At 39.3% G+C, this 24569-nt stretch overlaps 1 protein-coding gene across 1 annotated transcript in view; it reads left to right on the forward strand.

The window, feature by feature from the left end:
* LOC310715880 (uncharacterized protein) overlaps window positions 1-24569 on the forward strand; it is a 184087-nt gene that overhangs the window by 159220 nt on the left and 298 nt on the right. The window contains exons 15-20 of the mRNA XM_083522577.1: window positions 20686-21015; window positions 21168-21284; window positions 21359-21409; window positions 22623-22733; window positions 23030-23076; window positions 24089-24326. Of these exons, the coding sequence (XP_083378703.1) occupies window positions 20686-21015; window positions 21168-21284; window positions 21359-21409; window positions 22623-22733; window positions 23030-23076; window positions 24089-24326 (894 nt within the window). The remainder of the gene's footprint in view (window positions 1-20685; window positions 21016-21167; window positions 21285-21358; window positions 21410-22622; window positions 22734-23029; window positions 23077-24088; window positions 24327-24569) is intronic.

Raw genomic sequence — 24569 nt, forward strand, 5'->3', positions numbered from 1 at the left:
TTTGGGAATAGCATGGCACTGCATTTTTTCCGGTATTACTGCATGTGTGCAAGACCGAGGAATATGTCCTTATTATCTTTGACTTACCCGTAACGCTGTTGCCAAGAAAAATAAAAAGCACAAGTTTTGGAAACCTTTCAGTGCTTATATGATTTCTGTTGCAACTGGAGTTAGCGAGCTCTCCCTTCACCCAGACTCAACGCGCTACAACGGCTTGTATCTAAACAGTAGCCGACCAAGAAAGTCATTGTTCACTGTCCTCCTTCCTTTCACAACTATTTATTTTGGGAGTTTATCTTTTGGCATCGTTGTGCATTTAAAAATCACCACCGGTGGAAGTTTTATCTCCCGATGCCGTGCAGCTCAGAACACAGGTGAAGTGCGTTTTTTCTTTTCTGTTCGGAAATTTCATTGATTTAATGTTATGGGGTTCAGTTTTTTGGCTTGAAGTTTGTGAAATCAGGAAAAACCAAGGAAAATCCATAAATTAGCCGCTTCGTTGTTTAAACTGCGGGGTTCAAAACGTGGGAAAAAAGTAGCGGCTTATAGTCCGAAAAATACGGTAATAGAAATTTTAGATGACAGATTCAGACAACTGGTTTAACCATTTTGCATTCAATGATGTATACAATGAATTCAATTCAATTCAATTAATTTTTATTAGTATAGCGCTTTTAACAATTACCATTGTCTCAAAGCAGCATTACACAGATAATGTGGTGATTAAAAGTAAATATGTTCTTTGTAAGTAAGTTTGTCCCTGATGAGCAACTGTGGCAAGGAAAAACACCCCGAGATGGCATAAGGAAGAAACCTTTAGAGGAACCAGACTCAAGAGGGAACCCATCCTCATCTGCACTAAGAAAAAAATTTACTGATCAAAGGTTTGACTAAATAAATAAGTTTTCAACCTCGACTTGAACACTGAGACTGTGTCTGAGTCCCGAACACTAGTTGGAAGGCTGTTCCATAACTGTGGGGCTTTATAAGAGAAAGATCTGCCACCTGCTGTAGTCTTCATTATTTGAGGAATCAACAGATAGCCAGCACCTTTTGATCTAAGTAGGCGTGGAGGATCATACTGGTACAGAAGTTCACTCAGATACTGGGGTGCGAGACCGTTAAGTGCTTTATACGTCAGTAGTAGTATTTTATAATTAATGCGAGATGTAATTGGGAGCAGTGTAGATGATTAAAACAGGGGTGATGTGGTCATATTTTCTAGATCTAGTGAGGACTCTTGCTGCTGCATTCTGAACTAACTGAAGCTTATTTATGCACCTACTCGCACACCCAGACAGTAAAGCGTTACAGTAGTCTAATCTAGAAGTAACAAAAGCATGAACTAGTTTTTCTGCATCCTGTAACGACATCATATTTCTAATTTTAGCAATATTTCTAAGGTAAAGAAGGAGATCCTTGTGATATTATTTACGTGAGACTCAAAGGAAAGACTCGGGTCAATAATCACGCCAAGGTCTTTGACAGCCATACATGCTGAAACAGAAACATCATCCAGAGATGCTAAGTAATCGGAAAGTTTACTTCTAGCTGCATGTGGTCCTAGTAAAAGTACTTCCGTCTTATCTGAGTTGAGCAGAAGAAAGTTATTAGGCATCCACTGTTTAATGTCCTTTACACACTCCTCAATATTGTTAAGCTGATCTCGCTCATCTGGCTTTGCTGAAATATACAGCTGTGTATCATCAGCATAGCAATGGAAGCGAATCCCATGTTTATGAATAATTTCAACAAGAGGCAGCATATATAAAGAAAAATGCAGGGGGCCTAAGACAAATCCTTGAGGAACACCAAACTTTACCTCATAGAGTGTGGAGAACTCACCATTTACATCAACAAACTGATAGCGATCAGTCAAATAAGACCTGAGCCAAGAGAGAGCTGTTCCCTTTATTCCAACAACGTACTTAAGTCTAGCAAGTAGTATAGTGTGATCAATGGTGTCAAAAGCTGCACTAAGGTCAAGCAAAACAAGTAAGGAGACAAAACCCTGATCAGAGGCCAATAACAGTCATTTACCACCTTAACTAGCGCCGTCTCTGTGCTATGATGAGGCCAAAATCCTGACTGATACATTTCAAAAATATTATTCATAAGTAGGTGTGAGCATAACTGCTGTGCTACAACCTTTTCCAAAATTTTGGATATAAAGGGGAGATTTGATATTGGTCTGTAGTTGGACAGCTGACATGGGTCAAGGTCAGGTTTCTTAATTAGGGGGTGGATAACTGCCAGTTTGAAGGATTTTGGTATATAACCAGTGCTAATGGAAAAGTTTATTATTTTTAAAACAGGTTCAATTACCTCTGGAATGATCTGTTTAAAGAAACTAGGCAAGGGATCGAGAATGCAGGTTGATGATTTTGATGAGGAAAATAATTAATTTAAGTCACTCTCATGAATAGGAGTAAAGCTTTTTAGTTGATTGTCTGCTATAATTATGCTGCTGTCTACAGGGTTACTTGTAAAATAATTTGGATTTATATTAACCGTCTGGATTTCTTCCCTGATGTTCTAAATTTTCTTATTAAAAAAGTTCATGAAATCATTACTACCTATTGATGGTGTGCATGTGAGTGCAGTGCTTTTATTCCCTGGTAATTTTGCTACCGTGCTGAATAAAAATCTAGGATTATGATTGGTATTTTCTATGAGGGTGGAGAAATATGCTGATCTAGCAGCACTAAGAGATTTTCTATAAATTAGGAGGCTCTTCTTCCATGCTATTTGAAATACTGTTATTTTGTTTGACGCCATTTACGTTCAAATTTTCGAGTGGTCTGTTTTAAGGTGTGCGTATGATCATTATACCACTGTGCTAATTTTTTTTCCCTGATCATTTTGGTTTTAAGGGGAGCTACATCATCTAGGGTGTAACGTAATGTTAATTCTAGGTGTTCAGTGGCCCAGTCGAGCTCTGCGGGGTCAGACGGAGATCTATCTAATATCGTAATTTCTGGAAGATTATTGATAAAACGCGCTGCTGTAGCTGACGTAAAAGTACGCTTAACACGGTAACGTGGTGAAGTAGTAATGCAATGACTGAGGCAGATTTTAAACGAGATTAGATAATGGTCTGAAATAGCTTCAGACTGTGGAATTATGACTATGTTTTTTATTTTTAATCCAAATGTAAACAACAAATTAAGAGTGTGTCACCACTATGAGTGGGTCCTATAACATTCTGATTAATTCCAACTGACTCTAGAATGGACACAACTGCTGCTCTTAAGGAGTCTTCCTGATTATCAAAATGAATATTAAAGTCACCAATAATTAATGCTTTGTCTAAAGAAGTAGCTAAATTAGTGATGAAATCTGCAAATTCTATGAGATGAATTGATGCTGAGATGTTTTTTGGGGTTAAAACTATTCAGGTGAAACCAGTAGAATATCCTTTGATCAACATGAATATAAACAACTGATAATGTAGGAAACAGCAGACACTCGTACACAATCAGTTAAATTAATGTACAAAAGCATTCAAAATGTGATCAAAGCAACAAGAAATGTTCTTATGATGAGCCATATCACTAAATGATGTGGAGGTTTTGTGAACAAGTAGTTTTGAGAAATTCCTCCAAAGCAACTGAGAAAAACTGTAACAGACAGTGTTCGTCAGTGTCTGTCTATATATATATATATATATATATATATATATATATATATATATATATATATATATATATATATATATATATAAAACCAGCCAAACCATCAGCAATGCATTTGTCTTTTCCATTTTTACTGTAAATAAATGTTTTAAACAAGAATTTGAATTTGAGTGACTTAATTGAAAAATATTTGTGGTCAGACTTCATAGAACCGACTAACATTTCGGAAAATGTATGGTCTCATACTCACAACTCACTCACTCACTCACTCACTCACTCACTCACTCACTCACTCACTCACTTACTCACACACACACACACACACACACACACACACACACACACACACACACACACACACACACACACACACACACACACGGGTTTTATTTATTTTAATTGAGCTTAAATGTTGACCTGCATCATAATGTCATGAAATGTGACTCGAATATTTACTTCAGTGTGTGATAGAGACACCTAGTGGTTAGACAGGTGAATTGCAGGATGCTGTGCTGTTTTTGAGATGGAAACTCTGAACTGAACTGAAGTAAAATTACTTATATTGGTAATTTTACAATGTAAAAAATATCGTAGCTGAAGTAAGTCCTAAATATATCAAAACTGTGAGATCTGCTGAATATTTAAAGTATAGTGAGAAACTCAATGTTACAGAGGCTCTTAAACACCTACATGAGGATCTGCGTAATTCATTATGGAGCTGGAACATGGGTGATACACTGCGGTTCCAGTAACAAATCCAGTTGAGAAAAGAATTTACTGTATAAAAAATGCAGTATGTAGTAACTTCTAATTGTTAATTTTTCTACATTCAAAAAACATTTACTGATTTACTTTCGGTGCTGAAAAATATAAAGCTATAAAATCAATATAATGGTAAATTACATAATGTTTAAACATTTCTAATAAATAAAAAAAGAATAAAAAATTTGCCACGAAATCACCATTTTTACAGGAAGTTGATGATACAGAAAGTTATTTACGGTATATGGTGATTTGGGGATGTTGTTTTATGTAAATGAATGTGTTTGTGCAGGAACAGAGTCATGTAGAGAATCTGTAGGATTGATGACTGTATATAGTTACATCTGTGTGTACACACGTGTGATAAACACCAGTGTTGGAGTGTGTACTGGTGTTTCTTCCACACACAGCTTTGAAGCTGTGGTTATGGAAGGCCGGAGGGGGCATTAGTTGAATCTGTGGAAATGTAGAGTGGAAGTCCAGATGGATTCTTATGTGCCAATACTGTGCTAGAATTGGCGACCTTTAGTGGAAGCAGCCGAAAGAAGGTGAAGACGATTTTGGCTACGTAAGTACATTTGGAAAAAAAATTAAAAAATTCTGTTTGCACACTTCTGTTGAACCAAATGTTTAAATGTACAGTATTTATTTTGGATTTTGTCGGCGCTACTGTGTTACAGTTTTTCCGCTTCTTTCGTTTTTTTGCACTAAATGTTGCACATGTGCACTTTGTGTTGTTAGTTTAGAGTTCTGTGTAGTTCTGTGTTCCTTTTGTTAATTTATCTTGTTTAATGGAGCACCGTGGTCCTGGGGAAATGTTTTATTTCACTGTGTACAGAATCGTGTACGGTTGAAATGGTAATATAGCATACTTGCCTTGACTTGACATTTTCTGTCAACCTCCACTCATCTGGGAAGATCTTCCACTAAACTGTAGTTTTTTTTTTTTTTTTTCATTTAGCCACATGGGTGTTATTAAAGCCAGTTACTAAATGCATTTGAAATGAAAAACACTTACCTGAAAAGAGTAGGTGAGGTTGGAAATTGTACTGCAGACAGCCACTAGAGGGCCTCAGAGACGTTTCAGCTTCACTTTTCCTAATTGCAATGTCCAACCTTATATACTGTGAAGTCATTGAATAAATTATACATTTTCACCCCCTGTCAGTCTCAGTCTCACTCTCGGCGGAGCTTCGACCGGATCCCGAGGGAGGCTGGAGATATTGAGTCCGAGTGGACCATGTTCTCCACCTCCATTGTCGAAAGCGGCCGCTCGGAGCTGTGGCTGTAAGGTCTCCGGTGCCTGTCGAGGCGGCAATCCCCGAACCCGGTGGTGGACACCGGAAGTAAGGGATGCGTCAAGCTGAAGAAGGAGTCCTATCGGGCCTGGTTGGCTTGTGGGACTCCTGAGGCAGCCGACGGGTACCGGCAGGCCAAGTGAACTGCAGCCCGGGTGGTTGTGGAGGCAAAAACTCGGGCCTGGGAGGAGTTCAGTGAGGCCATGGAGAAGGACTATCGGCTGGCCTCGAAGAGATTCTGGCAAACCGTCCGGCGCCTCAGGAGAGGGGAGCAGTGCCCTATCAATGCTGTTTACAGTAGAGGTGGGGAGCTGTTGACCTCACCTGGGGAGGTCGTTGGATGGTGGAAGGAATACTTTGAGGATCTGCTTAATCCCGCCGTCACGTCTTCCATTGAGGAAGCAGAGGCTGAGGGCTCAGAGTTGTACTCGTCCATCACCCAAGCTGAAGTCACCGAGGTAGTCAAGAAACTCCTTGGTGGCAAGGCACCGGGGGTGGATGAGATCCGCCCTGAGTACCTCAAGTCTCTGGATGTTGTGGGGCTGTCTTGGCTGACTCGCCTCTGCAGCAATGCGTGGCGGTCGGGGACAGTGCCTCTGGGATGGCAGACCGGGGTGGTGGTTCCTCTTTTTAAGAAGGGGGACCGGAGGGTGTGTTCCAACTATAGGGGGATTACACTTCTCAGCCTCCCTGGGAAAGTCTATGCCAGGGTACTGGAGAGGAGAATACGGTTGATAGTAGAACCTCGGATTCAGAAAGAACAGTGTGGTTTTCGTCCAGGCCGTGGAACACTGGACCAGCTCTATACCCTCTACAGGGTGCTGGAGGGTTCATGGGAGTTTGCCCAACCAGTCCACATGTGTTTTGTGGATTTGGAGAAGGCATTCGACTGTGTCCCTCGCGGTGGCCTGTGGAGGGTGCTCCGGGAGTATGGGGTCCGGGGTCCTTTACTAAGGGCTGTCCGGTCCCTGTACGACCAAAGCAGGAGCTTGGTTCACATTGCCAGCAGTAAGTCAGACTTGTTCCCGGTGCATGTTGGACTCCGGCAGGGCTGCCCTTTGTCACCGGTTCTGTTCATAATTTTTATGGACAGAATTTCTAGGCGCAGCCAGGGGCCGGAGGGTGTCCGGTTTGGTGACAACGCGATTTCGTCTCTGCTCTTTGCAGATGATGTTGTCGTGTTGGCTTCATCAAACCAAGACCTTCGGCAGTCACTGGGACGGTTTGCAAGTGTGAAGCGGCTGGGATGAGAATTAGCACCTCCAAATCCGAGGCCATGGTCCTCAGTCGGAAAAGAGTGGCTTGCCCACTTCAGGTTGGTGGAGAGTTGCTGCCTCAAGTGGAGGAGTTTAAGTATCTGGGGGTTTTGTTCACGAGTGAGGGAAGGATGAAACGGGAGTTTGACAGACGGATCGGTGCAGCTTCTGCAGTAATGCGGTCGATGTACCGGTCTGTCGTGGTGAAGAAAGAGCTAAGCCGCAAGGCGAAACTCTCGATTTACCGGTCAATCTACGTTCCTACTCTTACCTATGGTCATAAGCTCTGGGTCATGACCGAAAGGACAAGATCCCGGATACAGACGGCCGAAATGAGCTTTCTCCGCAGGGTGGCTGGGCGATCCCTTAAAAATAGGGTGAGAGCTCCTCACTCGGGAGGAGCTCAGAGTAGAGCCGCTGCTCCTCCACATCAAGAGGGGTCAGCTGAGGTGGCTCGGACATCTGTTCCGGATGCCTCCTGGACGCCTTCCCGGGAAGGTGTTCCGGGCACATCCCACTGGGAGGAGACCCCGGGGAAGACCTAGGACATGCTATGTCTCCCGGCTGGCCTGGGAACGCCTCGGTGTCCCCCCGGAAGAGCTGGAAGAAGTGTCTAGGGAGAGGGAAGTCTGGGCATCTCTGCTTAGACTACTTCCCCCGCGACCCGGCCCCAGATTAGCGGGAGAAGATGAGATGAGATGAGATGGGATTTATGTTGCATCCATATTTCAACATGTCCATGTTGCTTAAAGTATCAAAAACAGGATGTATTAATATATGGTACATTAGAACAGATAGAAATGTGGGATTAAATATTTAATTTGATTAACAGACCTAATATTAATATGATGTGAGGTCCAGTTACCAATGTGACACTAAAACAGGTAGAAGTAATAACTGCTTTTTACTTAAGTACATGTCAGAAACTTACTTCTACTTAAGTAAATGTGTGTACTTTTGCCACCTCTGACTGCAAGTAAATCACCTTTCACCCTTCACCTTTCACAATAATGTTGCAGTGCACTCCCTTACTGCCAGGGTTTTTATTACACCTTGTGGTGAAAAATTGGAACTGCACCAAACACTACAGAGGCTCTCTTAGATTGATGCTGCCTCATAATTAGTGGAAGAACAGACATACATTTAATGCATTTAAGATTTGCTATTTTAATTTATAACTTTTACAGATGTAATTACACATTTATATGTTTTCATGTGCAAAGGTTAAGAAATAAAAATAAAAATCTACATTTCCAATGATGACATCTTTTTTCAGGTTAGTTATAGGTGGTCTAGTGGTTAGGATGCGGCGCTCTCACTGCTGCGGCCCGGGTTCGATCCCTGGTCAGGGAACCAACCCCAACCACTCTTAGTGCCGGTCCCAAGCCCGGATAAATGGGAAGGGTTGCATTAGGAAGGGCATCCAGCATAAAAACATGTGCCAAATCAAACATGCGGATGGTCCGCTGTGGCGACCCCTAATGGGAGAAGCCGAAAGAAAGTTATAGATCTTTTATATGGTTTTTGAGATGGAAGTGTCACAGAGACTTGTTAACATTGGTTAAGGAGTTTCCTTAAATACATTTGAAGAAGGTTATGTTTAAGATCATTCAAAGAGGGCAGTTAGACTGCACATCGGAAACGCCTGTTACAGGGTGTAAAGTTTACTATACAATAGGATATGATATAGGATATGGTATGGGTATGGTATAGTTGACAGACTCTAGACTTTAGCTGTTTGCTGCTTCTTCTGAGCCTTTTATACATTGAATATTTTCCTTCATTATATAATATTATTCTCCAGCTCCTTGTATGGTCCTTGTTAGCTGATTATAAAAAATATAAATCTTCATTGACAACCTGTACAATACAATTTGATTAACATAAACCTGCTATGTGTACTGATAGTTAGCTTTTTGGTTGAGTATAATTCACAGAAATGTAAGTACTGAATACAACAAATCATGACAAGAAGCCATATAAGGGCCACCATGTAAAAATGGTGTCACATGAATTTGAACGATTCAGGTATAAATCCTATTTTCCATAAACATTTGGTCTTATCTAGCTCATATTGCTTTCCATAATTAAATAGTTATTTTCTTTTCAGCTGGATCTGATGCTGTAACTACAGTAACTGGATACAAAGGAAGATCAGTTCAGATTAAATGCTGCTATGAAACTGGATATGAACATTTTGAAAAGTATCTGATTAGAGGTAAATATACCAGGTGGCATCCATACAAAGACATTCCTGTTCATTCTGGATCTGCTGCTAAAGACACCAGATTCTCTCTGTGTGACAACAGAGCAGCTAAAATCTTCACCGTCACCATCATTGATTTGAGAGCAGAGGATGCAAACACTTACTGGTGTGGGATCCAGCAATCAAGACTTTATAAATTTAAAGAGATTCAACTGGTGATTATGGGTGAGTGTTACACAGAGGAGACGAAAATAATCTGACACAATAAATCACTAATTATAAACACACTGTGTTTGGGACTGTTAAACCACCATGTACAATGTTTAAATGTGTATTTGAGAATCATTTGCAGGAGTATACACACAAAGAATGTGTTTATGGTGTGGAAATATATTCCTTTGGCAAAACGTTTGTTCTCTTAAAAAAAGGTTCGAACAAGCACCTGCACCTTGGTATAATAGTCATACGCATGCCCTAAAGAGAACAACACGTAATCTGGAGAGAAAATGGAGGAAAACTAAATTGGAGGTATTTAGAATTGCGTATAAAGACAGTATGCTTAGCTACAGACAGGCGCTAAAAGCTGCTAGAGCTAAACACCTGAGCAAACTCATAGAAAATAACAAAAACAACCCCAGGTTCCTTTTCAGTACAGTCGCTAAATTAACAACAAATCAGGGATCTGAAAAATGTGTTCCATCACAGTTTAGTAGTGAAGACTTTATGAATTTCTTCACTGAAAAAATAGATAACATTCGAAAAACAATTGTGGCAGTTCAACCTCTGACAGCATCTCCTGACACAATCGTACTTACAACCCCACAACTACACTGTTTTACATGTATAGGACAGGAAGAGCTGTATGATGCTATTATGAAAGCTAAATCAACAACATGTCAGTTAGATCCAATTCCCACTAAACTACTGAAGGAAGTGTTATATACAGCTGGTGAGCCTCTTTTAAATATTATTAACTCCTCACTATCGTTAGGTCATGTCCCTAAATTCCTCAAGTTAGCAGTTATTAAGCCCCTCATTAAAAAACCTAATCTGGATCCAAGCACGCTATCGAATTACAGACCAATTTCAAATCTCCCATTTATGTCTAAGATTTTAGAAAAGATTGTCGCTGCCCAGTTATGTAACCACTTGCAGGAGAACAATATCTTTGAAGAGTTTCAGTCAGGTTTTAGGCCCCATCATAGCACAGAAACTGCTCTAGTTAAAATCACTAACGACCTGTTTTTAGCTTCAGACCAAGGCTACATCTCCCTATTAGTTTTACTAGATCTTAGTGCTGCGTTCGACACTATAGATCATGATCTTCTCCTCGATCGCTTACAGAATTACATCGGTATTCAGGGACAGGCATTAAGCTGGTTTAAATCCTACCTGTCCAATCGTTACCATTTCGTAGATTTAAATGGAGAGCTATCCAGGATAATGCTAGTAAATTATGGCGTGCCACAAGGGTCAGTTCTGGGACCCATGCTTTTTACAATATACATGCTTCCATTAGAAAATATTATTAGAAGGCATGGAATTAGCTTCCATTGTTATGCTGATGATACCCAGCTATATATTTCATCCAAACCAGGCGATACAGCTCAATTCGCTCGCATAACTGAGTGTGTTGAAGAAATAAGAGATTGGATGACCCATAACTTTCTGCTATTAAATTCTGATAAAACGGAGATTTTGCTCATCGGCCCAAAAAATAGTACACAGAAGCTCCAGCATCTCAGCCTGCATTTAGACGGTTGTTCTGTAACTACTAGTTCAACGGTAAAAGACCTGGGAGTTATTTTAGACAGCAACTTATCTTTTAATAATCACATCAATCAAGTTACAAAAACAGCCTTCTTTCACCTTAGAAATATTTCTAAGCTAAGAAATATGTTATCTATATCTGATGCAGAGAAGCTCGTCCATGCGTTTATGACCTCTAGAATAGACTACTGTAATGCATTACTAGGTGGATGTCCTGCATCATTAATAAACAAGCTTCAGTTAGTTCAGAATGCAGCAGCAAGAGTTCTTACTAGGTCAAGAAAATACGATCATATAACCCCAATCTTATCGTCCCTACATTGGCTTCCTGTTAAGTTTCGAATAGACTACAAACTACTGCTACTCACTTATAAAGCACTAAATGGTTTGGCTCCCATGTATCTATCCAGTCTTTTAACACGCTACAATCCGTCACGCTCCCTGAGATCTCAAAACTCTGGGCTTCTAGTAGTTCCTAGAATAGCAAAGTCCACTAAAGGCGGTAGAGCATTTTCACATTTAGCTCCTAAACTCTGGAATAGTCTTCCTGACAGTGTTCGGGGTTTAGATACACTCTCCCAGTTTAAGTGCAGATTAAAAACATATCTTTTTAGAAAAGCCTACACATAACACACATCACACACATCACATCATAACCTTGTGCTCCAGAACATCTGATCACATGCACATTATCAACTTGTGCTGTTAATATCATGAACAGCAGCTACGCTAATTCCTCTCCACTGCTTCTCTTTCTCTCCCCATCCCGAGGCATCCTGAGGTTTGGCCAGCTCCAGTCACGTCCCACCTCGTGAAGATTATGGACCTATGGATGATCATGGAGAAGTAGATGCCGAGTGTTTAAAGGCCCTGGCATGGAGAAGCTGATGCTGGATCTATGATGATCACAAATTGTTCTGTATTGTTGAAAGATTTATGACCAAACTTTTGATGTCACCCATATGAGGATGGGTTCCCCTTTGAGTCTGGTTCCTCTCAAGGTTTCTTCCTCATATCATCTAAGGGAGTTTTTCCTTGCCACTGTCGCCACGGCTTGCTCATCAGGGACAAACGCACACCATTCACCTTCACTGTTGTTTTCTGTAAAGCTGCTTTGAGACAATGTCTGTTGTGAAAAGCGCTATACAAATAAACTTGACTTGACTTGACTTGACTCTTTTTCACTCTTAAATTTGTGTAAATGTCAAATCAAGTGCGATATGCCAATATGCTGCAGATAGGGTTGTATTTAGCTCCAAGTAATGGGATTTTTCTCCATTTATTCATTTATAGGTCTTCTGAAATGTTATGGTAAACTTTTGGGTGTGGCTAAATATCAATAAACTGTACCATGAAGCAATTATTAATGTGCACTTAAGAAAATCAGCTATGCTTTTATAAATCTGACCTGGAAAGGAGAACCTGTACTGTCCCCTGATGTGGTTTCTGTTCTCTCAGATGTTCCTCCCAGCAGTACTGTCTCACAGTCCACACACACCACATTCTCTGCTTCAACACATACAGTGAGTCCATCAGTGCATTCTGAGACACCTCCAGCTGCATGTAAGAACATTTTCCCTTCTTTTACTACACACCTCCACTACTGACTCCATGTATTTCATGTTACATCACAATGTTTAATGTGGTTTGAACATTTAAGTCAAGTCAAGTCAAGTCAAGTTTATTTGTATAGCGCTTTTCACAACAGACATTGTCTCAAAGCAGCTTTACAGAAAACAACAGTGAAGGTGAATGGTGTGCGTTTGTCCCTGATGAGCAGCCGTGGCGACAGTGGCAAGGAAAAACTCCCTTAGATGATATGAGGAAGAAACCTTGAGAGGAACCAGACTCAAAGGGGAACCCATCCTCATTTATGTTTGTGATGCCCCTTTATGTCCTGAACAGATGTTCCGGGTTTACCTGTCTACCTCCTGATCAGTGCAGGTGCAGTGGTGTTTGCTGTTGGTGTGATTATAGTAATTTTCTAATGCATGCACAGCAAAATAATTTTTCCAGGTAAAACCCACTTTAATGCATGTTTCGGATTAATTTATTTTGATTTTCCAACCGCTTTACTGGCATCCACATGTGCTTACTAACAACGGTAAAAGACAGTAAACAATTATCCACCTCTGAATCTTTAGTTAGTGATGTTATACAGAGAAAAGCCTGTATATGATGCTGGAGTCACTGCATGTAGCTACAGACTGGACCAGAGAGAAATCACTTCTAGCTTCACTACTGCATATTATTCTGTTTTCTTTTTTTGCTAGGACATTTTTTTCAAGTCAAGAAGTTTTAGTGTCATTTCAGCCATATATAGTTGACGCAGTACACAGTGAAATGAAACAACGTTCCTCCAGAACCCTGGTGCTACATTAAACAACAATCACAGAAACAGAAAACACAGGGCTCAAATGCTTATAAACTGATTAAATGCCATTCCCATCAATATATTAATTTTATTTAATACAGCTGTGTCATGTAATGCAATGGAAATTCAAGTGCAAAAATTTATTAAAGAAAAAAAAAATATTTAAAAGACAAAAGAGACGAAAGTGTACATGAAGTGTAGTGTTGGTGAACATGAACCACATGCAGAGAACTAAATTTGTGACGGTTCATGAGGTGCAGTGGATTGTGGGAAATGTAGTCTGTGTCTCTCAGTGTGATCCTGACAGTGATATGTGATTGTCTTCAATCTAAAGTGTTTTATATTTTGTATGTAACCAAACTGTGGTGATGTTCTCATCTCCCTGCAGGCCCTGCAACAGAGACACAATCATCCAAAGAGGTACAAGACGAGTGTTTGTTTAAGGTTGAATTTTCACAAACACTTTACTTACAAACATTAAAATTATTATTATTATGTTTTTTTCATTTCAGACTAATAAAGATTATGAAAATTACCACAATGTACTCACCCTCCAAGCAAGAAATAAACACAATTTACCTGAATCTGTCTACCAGAGTTTAGATCCAACCACTAACCAATCAGATTCACTCTACCAGACCCTGAACTCCACTAATAACAAATGAGATTTAGGATGATGTTGGTAATGTAAGAGGACTGGGAGAAAATGTCATAGTGATTATCATTTCTTTACTTTTTTTGTCTGGAAGGTTTTTGCTTTGACTGTGCATCATGTAAAAATATTTACATTTTCAGAAGAACAAAAAATGTATAAATGCCATTCTTTATTAAAATAAAGATTCTTGACCATCTATGTGGGTATTATTTACAATGTTTTTATCAAAGTTTAAGAATTCATTCTTTGTGGTCATGACTAATTTCATTGGTCTACTTAGTGGATGCTGGTGAGGGTCCTGACAGATTCTGTGAGTACCATGGATTTCAGGACAGCAAATATTCCTTAGTTCCTGAATTTCACCACCAGGCAACAAACAGCACTTTGATGGAATTTCCCTGTGTAGTGTCTATAGGCTCAGAGTGGCATGAAAGTGGTGTGGAAAGCCTGGGACACACCAAGTCGAAGGTTGACCAGCAATGTTGATCTTCAGGAGTGCATGCACCTCACCAGTTTTCCACAAAGTTGAACTGAGACACACCAGACGGAAGACAGCTGATGGTCAACTAGTGTGTATGTTCTGTGCTTGTGTGAGAGCAGGTGGCAGTAGCCTGTATTTGCCATCGAAACAATGAAAGTGGAGGAGCCAGAACTTTACATATATAACGCAAGCAGCATTTATTCCTGCCATGATCATTACCAACAAATTTGAGTAGGTTTTGTTTAACATTGCTTGATGGCCAACCATCGACTTGGTGTGGAAATCCTGAGACACACCAAGTCCCAGGCATGATGGGGTGTATGGTGACATGTGTGGAAAAGCAGTGGATGCAATGTGAGGGCATGCTGATCCACGACTATGCACGGGTTCTCAGGTCGGTGTCAAGGAAAGACGTGAGAGTGTGTGTGTATGTGTGTGTGTTTGCATGCCCTGGCATGAGTACAAGGAAGGAAATTGCCAGCAGGAATAAATAAAAAATAAATCAAAGCTCTGCCTGTGGAACATTATGTTACTGTGATATAAAAGGAACTTAAGCGGGTAAAGATGAGACCACGTGCTGGACATCAGACAACACGTTAGGCCACCGAGACCAGCGCTCATGAGTGGTGTCTGACAGTCTTTTATGATTTGGTGCAATACAAAGAATACAAAAACGTGCTTCCGGTGCTTTTATATCTGTGGCGGACATATTGGAAGGACATGGTGATGGTTGGGAGTTGTGAGTTTCCAGCAGACTCTGACCTGACATACAGAATCTACACTCAAATTTAATTTCACTTTTAGTTTTTTACATTAACATGGAATTTCACTTTTTTGAAGATCAATTTAAATTCCAAAAGACTTTAGTTTCAGTTTACAGGTACTGGTGAAATAATTAGTCAATTCATGGCTAATTCTTACATCTGTCTCCCAATATGTTGTGTAGATTGAGTTGCTCTGGATTTGGGTATCTGTGAAATTCCAATAATAATTGAAATGCTTTATGTACAGCTGTACAAGTTGTTTTGCTAATTTAACTTCACAATCTGCAACTTATATAACACAACCCCTGTACAGTATTTTTGTATTGTATGCAGTATTCACCCATGTATTGGTTCTGATTTACTTTGCCCTCTAGGGGGTACGTAGGGGTCTTTATTCACATACAGTTACAGTAAACAGTGACAGAAAGCTGTTAATAATGTAAGCTGTATGCTGATAAAAACGACATTGTACACTAACTTACCACCAAGCGAGAGGAAATAAAACACAATTAAGATTACAGTTCACGTTGCATTACACAATTCTAATGTTTAATAGTTTAGAAGCAGACATATCTTTATATCTTGAAAGCATTTTTAACAGCAGCAGCATTTTGCATTTTACACCAACTCTTCCTGAGTGGTTTTCTGTCACAGGAAGTGGTAATAAACATGACCACTTGTTTTTTTGCCCCCAAAATAGAGACACAGCAGCGTCATTAAGGTAGAGAGAATGAGGAAGTAGAAGAAGCATTTTATTTATTTGTTCTCAAGAAGGCATTTGTTGAGACTGATCTTAGAATGAAGATCATCCTCCTTTTCACGTTCTTCCTGATTACCGGTGAGTAAACACACTTCCAAATGACCATCAACATCAACATTAAAGCTTTGCAGTTATGGACTTTAACAGCTTGATAGAAATTTTTGAAGCTTTCGTAATCAAGTTTTAGGGGGTAATGAGACTTCCTAGTTTTCTTACATGAATGTCATGTATAAATGTATAGGATCTGTATAGGATCATCTATGTACATAGTTTGTACCTGGCTCTTCTCTTACACTCATCACAATAATTACAATTAAATATTCCTGGATAGTGAATTAATTTCACTGTATTTCATTCTCCAGCTGGATCTGATGCTGAAACTACAGTAACTGGATACAGTGGAAGATCAGTTCAGATTAAATGTCCCTATGATCCTGGATATGAAGAGTACAAGAAATATCTCTGCAGAGAAGAATGTAGCTGGAATTCCTGGAAGGATGTTTTGGTAAATTCTGAAACTCCTGCTGAAGACACCAGATTCTCTCTGTATGACGACAAAACAGCCAAAATCTTCACCGTTACCATCACTGATCTGAGAGCAGAGGATAAAGGCACATACTGGTGTGGGATCGAGCGCACAGGGAGGGATATTTACACAAAGCCCCAACTGCTGGTTGAAATGGGTGAGTGTTACACAGTGGAAACTTAATTATTAAACCACCATGTACATTGTAGAAGGAGCCTCATTTATTAAGTGGAAATTCTGAGAACTAAGATTTATGATAAGAATTTGGGTGTGGTTTAATACAAATTAGCAGTACCATGAAGGAATTTGGTGATTTATAGAGTATCGTTGAAATTGATAAATGAGGATCAAACTGCAGAGGTCCATGTTTCAGCTGGAAGTCAGGAGACATTCTTGTTCATTCCGGATCTCCTGCTATAGACATCAGATTCTCACTGTATGACAACAGAAAGTCCAACATCTTCATCTTCAAGATCAATTATCTGAGAGAAAATGTCACAAACACTTACAGCTTCGAATCCTGGGTGAAAAGGGCGAGTGTTAGAAAAAAATTCTGCAGCATTGAAGGTCCCAGTGAGCACAGTGGCTTCTATCATACATACATGGAAGAAGTTCGGAACCACCAAGACTCTTCTTGGTGGTTCCAAAGAAGGACCTTAGTCAGGGAGGTGACCAAGGATCTGATGGTCACTCATTTCTCTGTAGAGAGAGGAGAACCTTCCAGAACAACAAACATTACTGCAGCACTCCACCAATCAGGCCTGTATGGTAGAGTTGCCAGAAGGAAGACACTCCTCAGTAAAAGGCACATGACTCTCCAGATTGTCATTTATTAATGTGCACATGAAAATATCAGCTACTGTAAAAATCCTCAAAAAAGATTGATAAATGAAGCTCAAATTGTGGATTATAAACCTAGAAATTGTAAACGGAATGGAAAGAGAACCTGAATTGTAGCTTTCTTTCTATTTCTCAGATGTTCCTACCAGCAGTACTGTCTCACAGTCCACACACACAACATACTTAACTTCAACACCTATCACAAGTCCATCAGTGGATTCTAAAACTTTTTTAATCTAAGCTTTACTTTATTATATTTCTGTCACGTCTGTCATTCATCATGTCTCCTTTCTTCAGCTAATTTGGTAAACACAGTTCAACACCAAACCACCGCTCCCTCAAAAAATGGTATGTAGACCTGCATCTACACTGTAAAGGAACACCAACAGTAGTTTGAATTTTCATGTTCCTGGTAAATGTTTGTCCTGTACAGATGTTCCATGTTTAGCTGCCTACCTCCTGATCAGTACAGGTGCAGTCATGTTCATTGTTGCTGTAATTATAGCAGTCTACTGCAAAAGAAAATGTCGAGGTAAAAACCACTTGATATTTTGTTACCTCATGATGACCTGCTTTAAATACACATTCAGTCACATGTTATATATCTAATCAAAAGAGGCGATGACACCCAATTTATTTCTTTTTAACCGAAATGAAGGATTACTAATATAATTTTGTGTAAACAGAAAGCTGGAATAATCTCAGTGTTTCCTTTAAAATGCAAAACACAGCCTAACATTGTTTTCCTTCTCATGTCACTGCAGGACCCGTAACATCTTCCAAAGAGGTACGGACTAATGATCTGCTCCTGATATTACTTTCAGAAACACTTCACTTACAAACGTTTTAATTGAGTTTTGTTTTCCATTTCAGACAAGTGATGTTTATGAAAATTGCCCAAATTTCAAACATCTGCAAACAAAAGCATGCAAGAGTCCAGACTCTACCACTGACCAATCAAACCATCAGAATTCAACCTTTACTGATATCCAATCAAATCCAGTCTATCAGAATCTGACCTTCAGTTATAAAACATAAGATTCAAATGCTGTAGCAGTGTTTATTGGTTCCCCAGCAGACATTTTGCCAGGCCTGTGCGTTAATCACTTGCTGTAGATTTTTTATGTCTGTTTTTAAATTAAACTTTGTTACTTGAAGTAATCTCTAATAAATCAACCAACATATAATGGAAAGTTTGCATGTAACAATGCTGTACCTACAATAATATATATATATATATATATATATATATATATATATATATATTTTAACAAGTTTTTTGTAAATCAACTTTTTGTTCTTATAGTTTATCTTGTCTTTAAATTACTAACATCACATTATTTATATGTTATATGCCAACAAGAACATTGAGACCTCAGCTTCCAGGTTGTTCTACCATGTTCCTCAGTGTTACTGCCCCCTTCAGGCAAGCAGCAAGAATATGATAGATGTTAATTATCCGGCTCATTAATTCCTCTTGCATGATATCAGGCTTCTATTTAAAGCACAAACCATTAATGTCATCAGCAAAACCCCTGGCTTTGGTCTTAGCATCCTGAGATTGCCTTCTACCTTTCCTTTGCAATCCTCCGGTATAAAAGGAGACATGTATACATTATACACTCTTTACACCTTCCATCAACACAGCAGGGGTCTTTCCTTACAATGTGCTCCGTTTCCCATTACTGTAGCATTCGTAAAGGGTGTTTAGACCCCGTATGAGTGACGGCTCAAGCCAGAGAGTCACTGCCTACACTTAACTCAAAACTCGTGTGTAACAAGTCACATATTCTCTTCAAATGTAAGTGGTGTATCATACAAAATAAAACAGACAGTATTACCAGATACCCCAAAACACCTACAGTCCTTCCTGCTGTGTAAATTGTCCCAGCTAGAAGTATGAACAACAATTACTGTCTTTACTGGGGCACCTTCACCAGACCAGTATTCCCAAGTAAATCCTGGGATAAGATCCTCCATATACAACATGAAAAGAAAGCATATACCCACATTGTAATTCCTAAGCAGCAAAATGTATCTTCTTGTCCTTCCAATTTTGTTATAGACCAAAAGGACTGCTCAGAAGACATGCATGTGAGTTCTTTGAGTCAAACTCAGACCAGGGACTTTTCTGCAGGAATCATAATAATGGCAGGTGGAACAGAACTCCATGGCCATGGCCTGTGACCTGCTCTTGGTTGGTCTATATGTGTTTTCCTGCACCTGTTTGGAAATGATCTAGGAAACATTCTGAATGTTACAAGATTGTGTAAATGAATTATTCACACTGTAGCATCATGATATCTACAATCCTGTCAAAATCCTCTGTCTGCCTTGTGTTTGTACATTACATTCGGAGAACACTGCAGTGTTTTGTTCCTGGTTCACACTTGTCCACTAGAGGGCAGTACTATTGCAACTAAATTATTACATTTAGCAGTGCCAGGTAGCTGCTCATGAATGGTGTCTGGTGATACACCTGAGCGTGAGACACACTCACGAACACTCCATTTAATCCTGGAGTAAATCTAGTTCACTCAAATAACACAAACATTGCTTTTACATGAATAAAAACTACTTTGTATACGAACTCCCCACCGACTGAGGAGACACAAAGCAAATTTGAGATTACAGTTCACACTGCAGTGCAGCATTTCTCACAGGCACTTCCTGGGTGGTTTCCTATCACAAAAAGTGGAAGTGGACATGAGGTCACTTATGCCTTCAACACACAAATACACACTGTACAGTCACCAAAAACAGAGTGAGTGAAGAAGTGGAAGAAAACGAACAAAGCATTTCTTTATTCGTTCTAAGAAGAAGCTTTCACTTAAAATGAAAATCTTTCTTCTTTTCACCTTCTGCCTGATTGCAGGTAAGTAAAAGCACATTATCATCACCATCAACATTAAAGCTTTGCACTGACGCACATTTATTGCTCGATAGATCTTTTATCAGGGAAGCTGAGGCTTCCTGTTTACCACAAAAACACTTTTAGTATCCTACGCATGCAAACATCTACACATCTTAACTTGTGAAATAATTTGTAAAGCATTTTTTTATATAATACCTGAAAAGATTGTGTTTAATGGTCACTGTTAATGGTTTCAGTTCAGCCGGCTTTCATTCTCATCTTTCTTCTTGTGGTTAAACACAAAATGTGCAGCGAGAAGAAAACCCATGTTTAATAAGATCTATGATTTATACTATTATTCTGTGTGTATGCAATTTAATCTTCTGTACCTGCCTCTCATTTTATTTGTCACAATGTTTGCACTTAAATATGTCTAAATACTGATCTTATATGTTGCATCATCGTCCTGGATCACATTGGATCACACTGTAATTCATTCTCCAGCTGGATCTGATGCTGTAACTACAGTAACTGGATACAGAGGAAGATCAGTTCAGATTAAATGTCACTATGAATCTGGATATGAAAAGAACAACAAGTATCTCTGCAGAGGTGAATGTCCCCGTTGGCCTGCAACCAAAAACATTCCTGTTCAGTCTGGATCTCCTGCTGAAGACACCAGATTCTCTCTGTACGACGACACAACAGCCAAAATCTTCACCGTCACCATCACTGATCTGAGAGCAGAGGATGCAAACACTTACTGGTGTGTGGTACAGCGGACTGTCCCATTGAGAGATATTTACACTAAGCTTCAACTGCTGGTTAAACTGGGTGAGTGTTGCACAGAGGACACTAAAATAATATATTATTAATTCATCACATTGTACAATGTTTCAGGTTTAAAAACTTTGATTAATAACCAGTTCATGGATCTTTAACCTGACAAATTTGAACTGTATGAGATTTAAAAATGGATCTTTCAGATGATTCTGCCTACAGTACTGCTTCACCCACCACACACTCCACTTTAACACAGGACACGAATCCGTCAGTGCATGCTGAGATCACAAGTACATCATCATCATCAACAATAACAGCAGGTATGGACTTTTTGCCTGACCTCCTCTTTATCACATTTCTCCCACATCATTCATGTCTCCCTTTTTCATTTCAGCTAATTTGCTAAATGATGCTAAAGACCCAACCATCGCTTCTGCACCTCAGAGTATGTATGCAAAAAATCAGCGTATTTAATCCTTTATATAAATTCTTCTACATGACACGTAGAACACGGACCAAAACGCTACATGAGAGACGACGTCAGCTGTGGTGTTCATGGTAAATATTTAAAGCAGAATTCTACATCCTGTGGTTTAGCGATGGACAGGAAGTGACTTAAGCTTTTATTCTCATCACACTCACAATACCCACAATTTCAACCACTGCATTTTACACTGCAGACTGTATTTGTGCCAAATAAAGAGAAATTAAATAAATAATATAAAGAATTTTCACATATTGGGACTGTACACATGCAGGATCTCTTCTACTTCCACATATGAAGTGTAAGACTCTCATCCAGAACCACTTCCAGTTATTTCATTTACGTATACTGCTGAGCAGTTGAGGGTTAAGGATCTGGTTTAAGGGCCATGTAGTGGCAGATTAATGGAGCTGGGATCTGAACATGACCTTCCGAATCAGAAGTGCAACAATCCAGTACGCCACCACTTTCAGTTTAAATCTATATTGGGTGCATTTGCACTTCCTTTACTGTGGTTTGTCTCTGCAGGTGTGAACGTTTCTGTGTCTGGTTTGAAAACATGCCTCATAAAATCAAACTATTTTTAGATAGATAAATAGATGGATGGATGGATGGATGGGCAATAACTCAGGGTTTAGTCCAATGTTTTCCACCTCAGTTTGGTCTAAAAATACTAATTAAAATGTAACTTCTTGGGTTATGCATATTGGGTAATTACATGGATTCTTTGTTTTATTTATGGTTTAATTTAGTAACATAATCAACACATGCTGGTTTTGATCATCTGCTCTCATGGAGACATTTTTAGTGGCTCAGCTTCTAATAGACAAGAAATTCGAACTGACGATCAAAAGAGAAAATCACATGTTTTTTGGCAGCTTTACGCAATACCATGTTATAAAAAAGACAATTCAGCTCTTTATTGAGGTCTGTTTCCTCATTCAGGCCTGTAGTCTATTTACAGACACATGAACACAATCCACTGTCTGAAGGCCACAACAACAACATCTAGAATTTCACTTGCACAAACACACACGCACGCACACACACACACACACACACACACACACACACACACACACACACACACACACACACACACACACACTTTTTTTCAGGGAAATTAAGAGATGGTTTGAATGTGACTCTCATTATGATCATGTTTTCCTTCCAGAATTTCCAACTTCTGCTTTCATCACTGCAGTATCTGTGCTCCTAGAGCTGCTTCTTATTGCCATCTTATTCACTTTCAGTGTACAGAGGAAAAAGAAGACGATGACACAAGGTACAGCAATCAATCACATTTTCACTTGTTATTGATAGTATGATAAATAAAATGCAGAAAATGATTGGTATTATATTTCAAATAAAATTACACTATGTAGAAATGTAATGTCCTGGGGAATGTGTACATCATTTGACCTTTAAAAGAGACTAAATAATTTCTGCATAGATTTCTGACAAAAAAATCATTTCCCACCATTCTGATGATTCTTTTCATCAGGATTTAGCTGAATGAAATCCCGACACTATAAAAGTTATAATGTGTTGTTCATACAATGTTCTTTTCCCAACTCCTAGCCTCGTTTTCAGCCCTGTCTCCACACAGCTCCTCAGACATCTTTATGGTGAGTTGTTTCTCAAAAACTGTCTTTGCTTCCAACAAAACCACAGAAATAAATGTTTGCGGCCACATCTGATGTACTGCACTAAACCAGACATTACCATTAGCTCATCTGCTGTTTACATTTCTATATAAACTGGGTGACTCGGTCCATGCTAGATTTGAACTCAGGCCTCAGTGTACAGTAGTGTGGGGCAAACCTGTGAGCAACACAATAGAATAGAAAGGAAGAGTGTTATTAGTGCCTGAACTGTAGACTGAAGACGTCTGATGCCCAATTCTTACATTACAGCAAATCTAAATGAACTAATGAAGCAAAGCAAGTGAGAACAGGAACAAGAAATTTAGGATTGATACCTGGAACTAACCAGGAAACAAAATATTGGGAAAAATAATCCAATGGCTTGTACACCAGTACAGAGGAAAGACTCAGGGAATGTTCTAGTTATTAAAATACTAATCTCAGCTATTTTTTAGCCACATAGCATGAACCCAAGACTGACTGGTTTAACAACCTTCAAGCAACTCTTACACAGTAATGGCTTCAGGTGAGGTTAGATGGCACTAATTACTCAGAGACAGATTTGTCTCCCTTTTAGAGGCAAAGCTACCTCTAATTAACACACCCACACTGTCCACTTTATTAGGTACACCTGTACATTTATGCATTTGAGCAGAAGAACTAAAGTTCACATCAAACATCAGAATGTGGAAACAAATTTGATCACAGTGGGTTTAACTGTGGAATTATTGTTGGTACCAGATGAATTAGGTTTGGGTTTTTCACAAATGGCTGATGATCTGGGATTTTCACAGACAACAATCTTTAGAGATTACACAGCATTGTGTAAAAAACAAACACACATTGAGTGACAGTTCTGTAGAAGGAAACGTCTTGTGGATGGAAAATGGCCTTTAGAATTTCATCTGTTTTCCCTGAAACTCATTCATTATTAATTACATTTCTGTTTTTAGGACATGATTTGATTACAGTTTCTTATTTTACTTCTGATCAGGTTCCATGTCACGTTTCTGAAAATGAGGAGGTTTCAAACAGTCTTTACTCCGCTGTACAACTTCCCTCAGCCCCGTCTGAGATTTACTCCAACACTGGATTACCCACAATTCCCTCTGATCCTTCACCACCTGTTTATGCTGCAATAAAACGCCCAGCACATCAGGACGTCTACTCCACAGCTCAGTTACCCTCTGATTCATCAGTCAGTGCTGCTCAGTCATCAGATATAAAATCAGGTGAAAGTGTAAAATACGCAACAGTGAGTTTTGACAGCAGTTTGAATGGTGCAGCTCCAACACTGATCTCCAAAAACCAGAACATCTCATGTGATTATGCTTCTGTTACCATCACTGAATGATGCTAGTTAGAGTACATCATGTTGCTAAAAGTGGAAAAATAGTTGACAAATAGCTGTTATGAGAGGAACACAACATCTGGCTCATGCTGTTACATAGAAATAATGAAATTTGGGGTGATAA

Source organism: Silurus aristotelis (assembly GCF_946808225.1).
Source record: "Silurus aristotelis genome assembly, chromosome: 20".
Lineage (NCBI taxonomy): Eukaryota > Metazoa > Chordata > Actinopteri > Siluriformes > Siluridae > Silurus > Silurus aristotelis.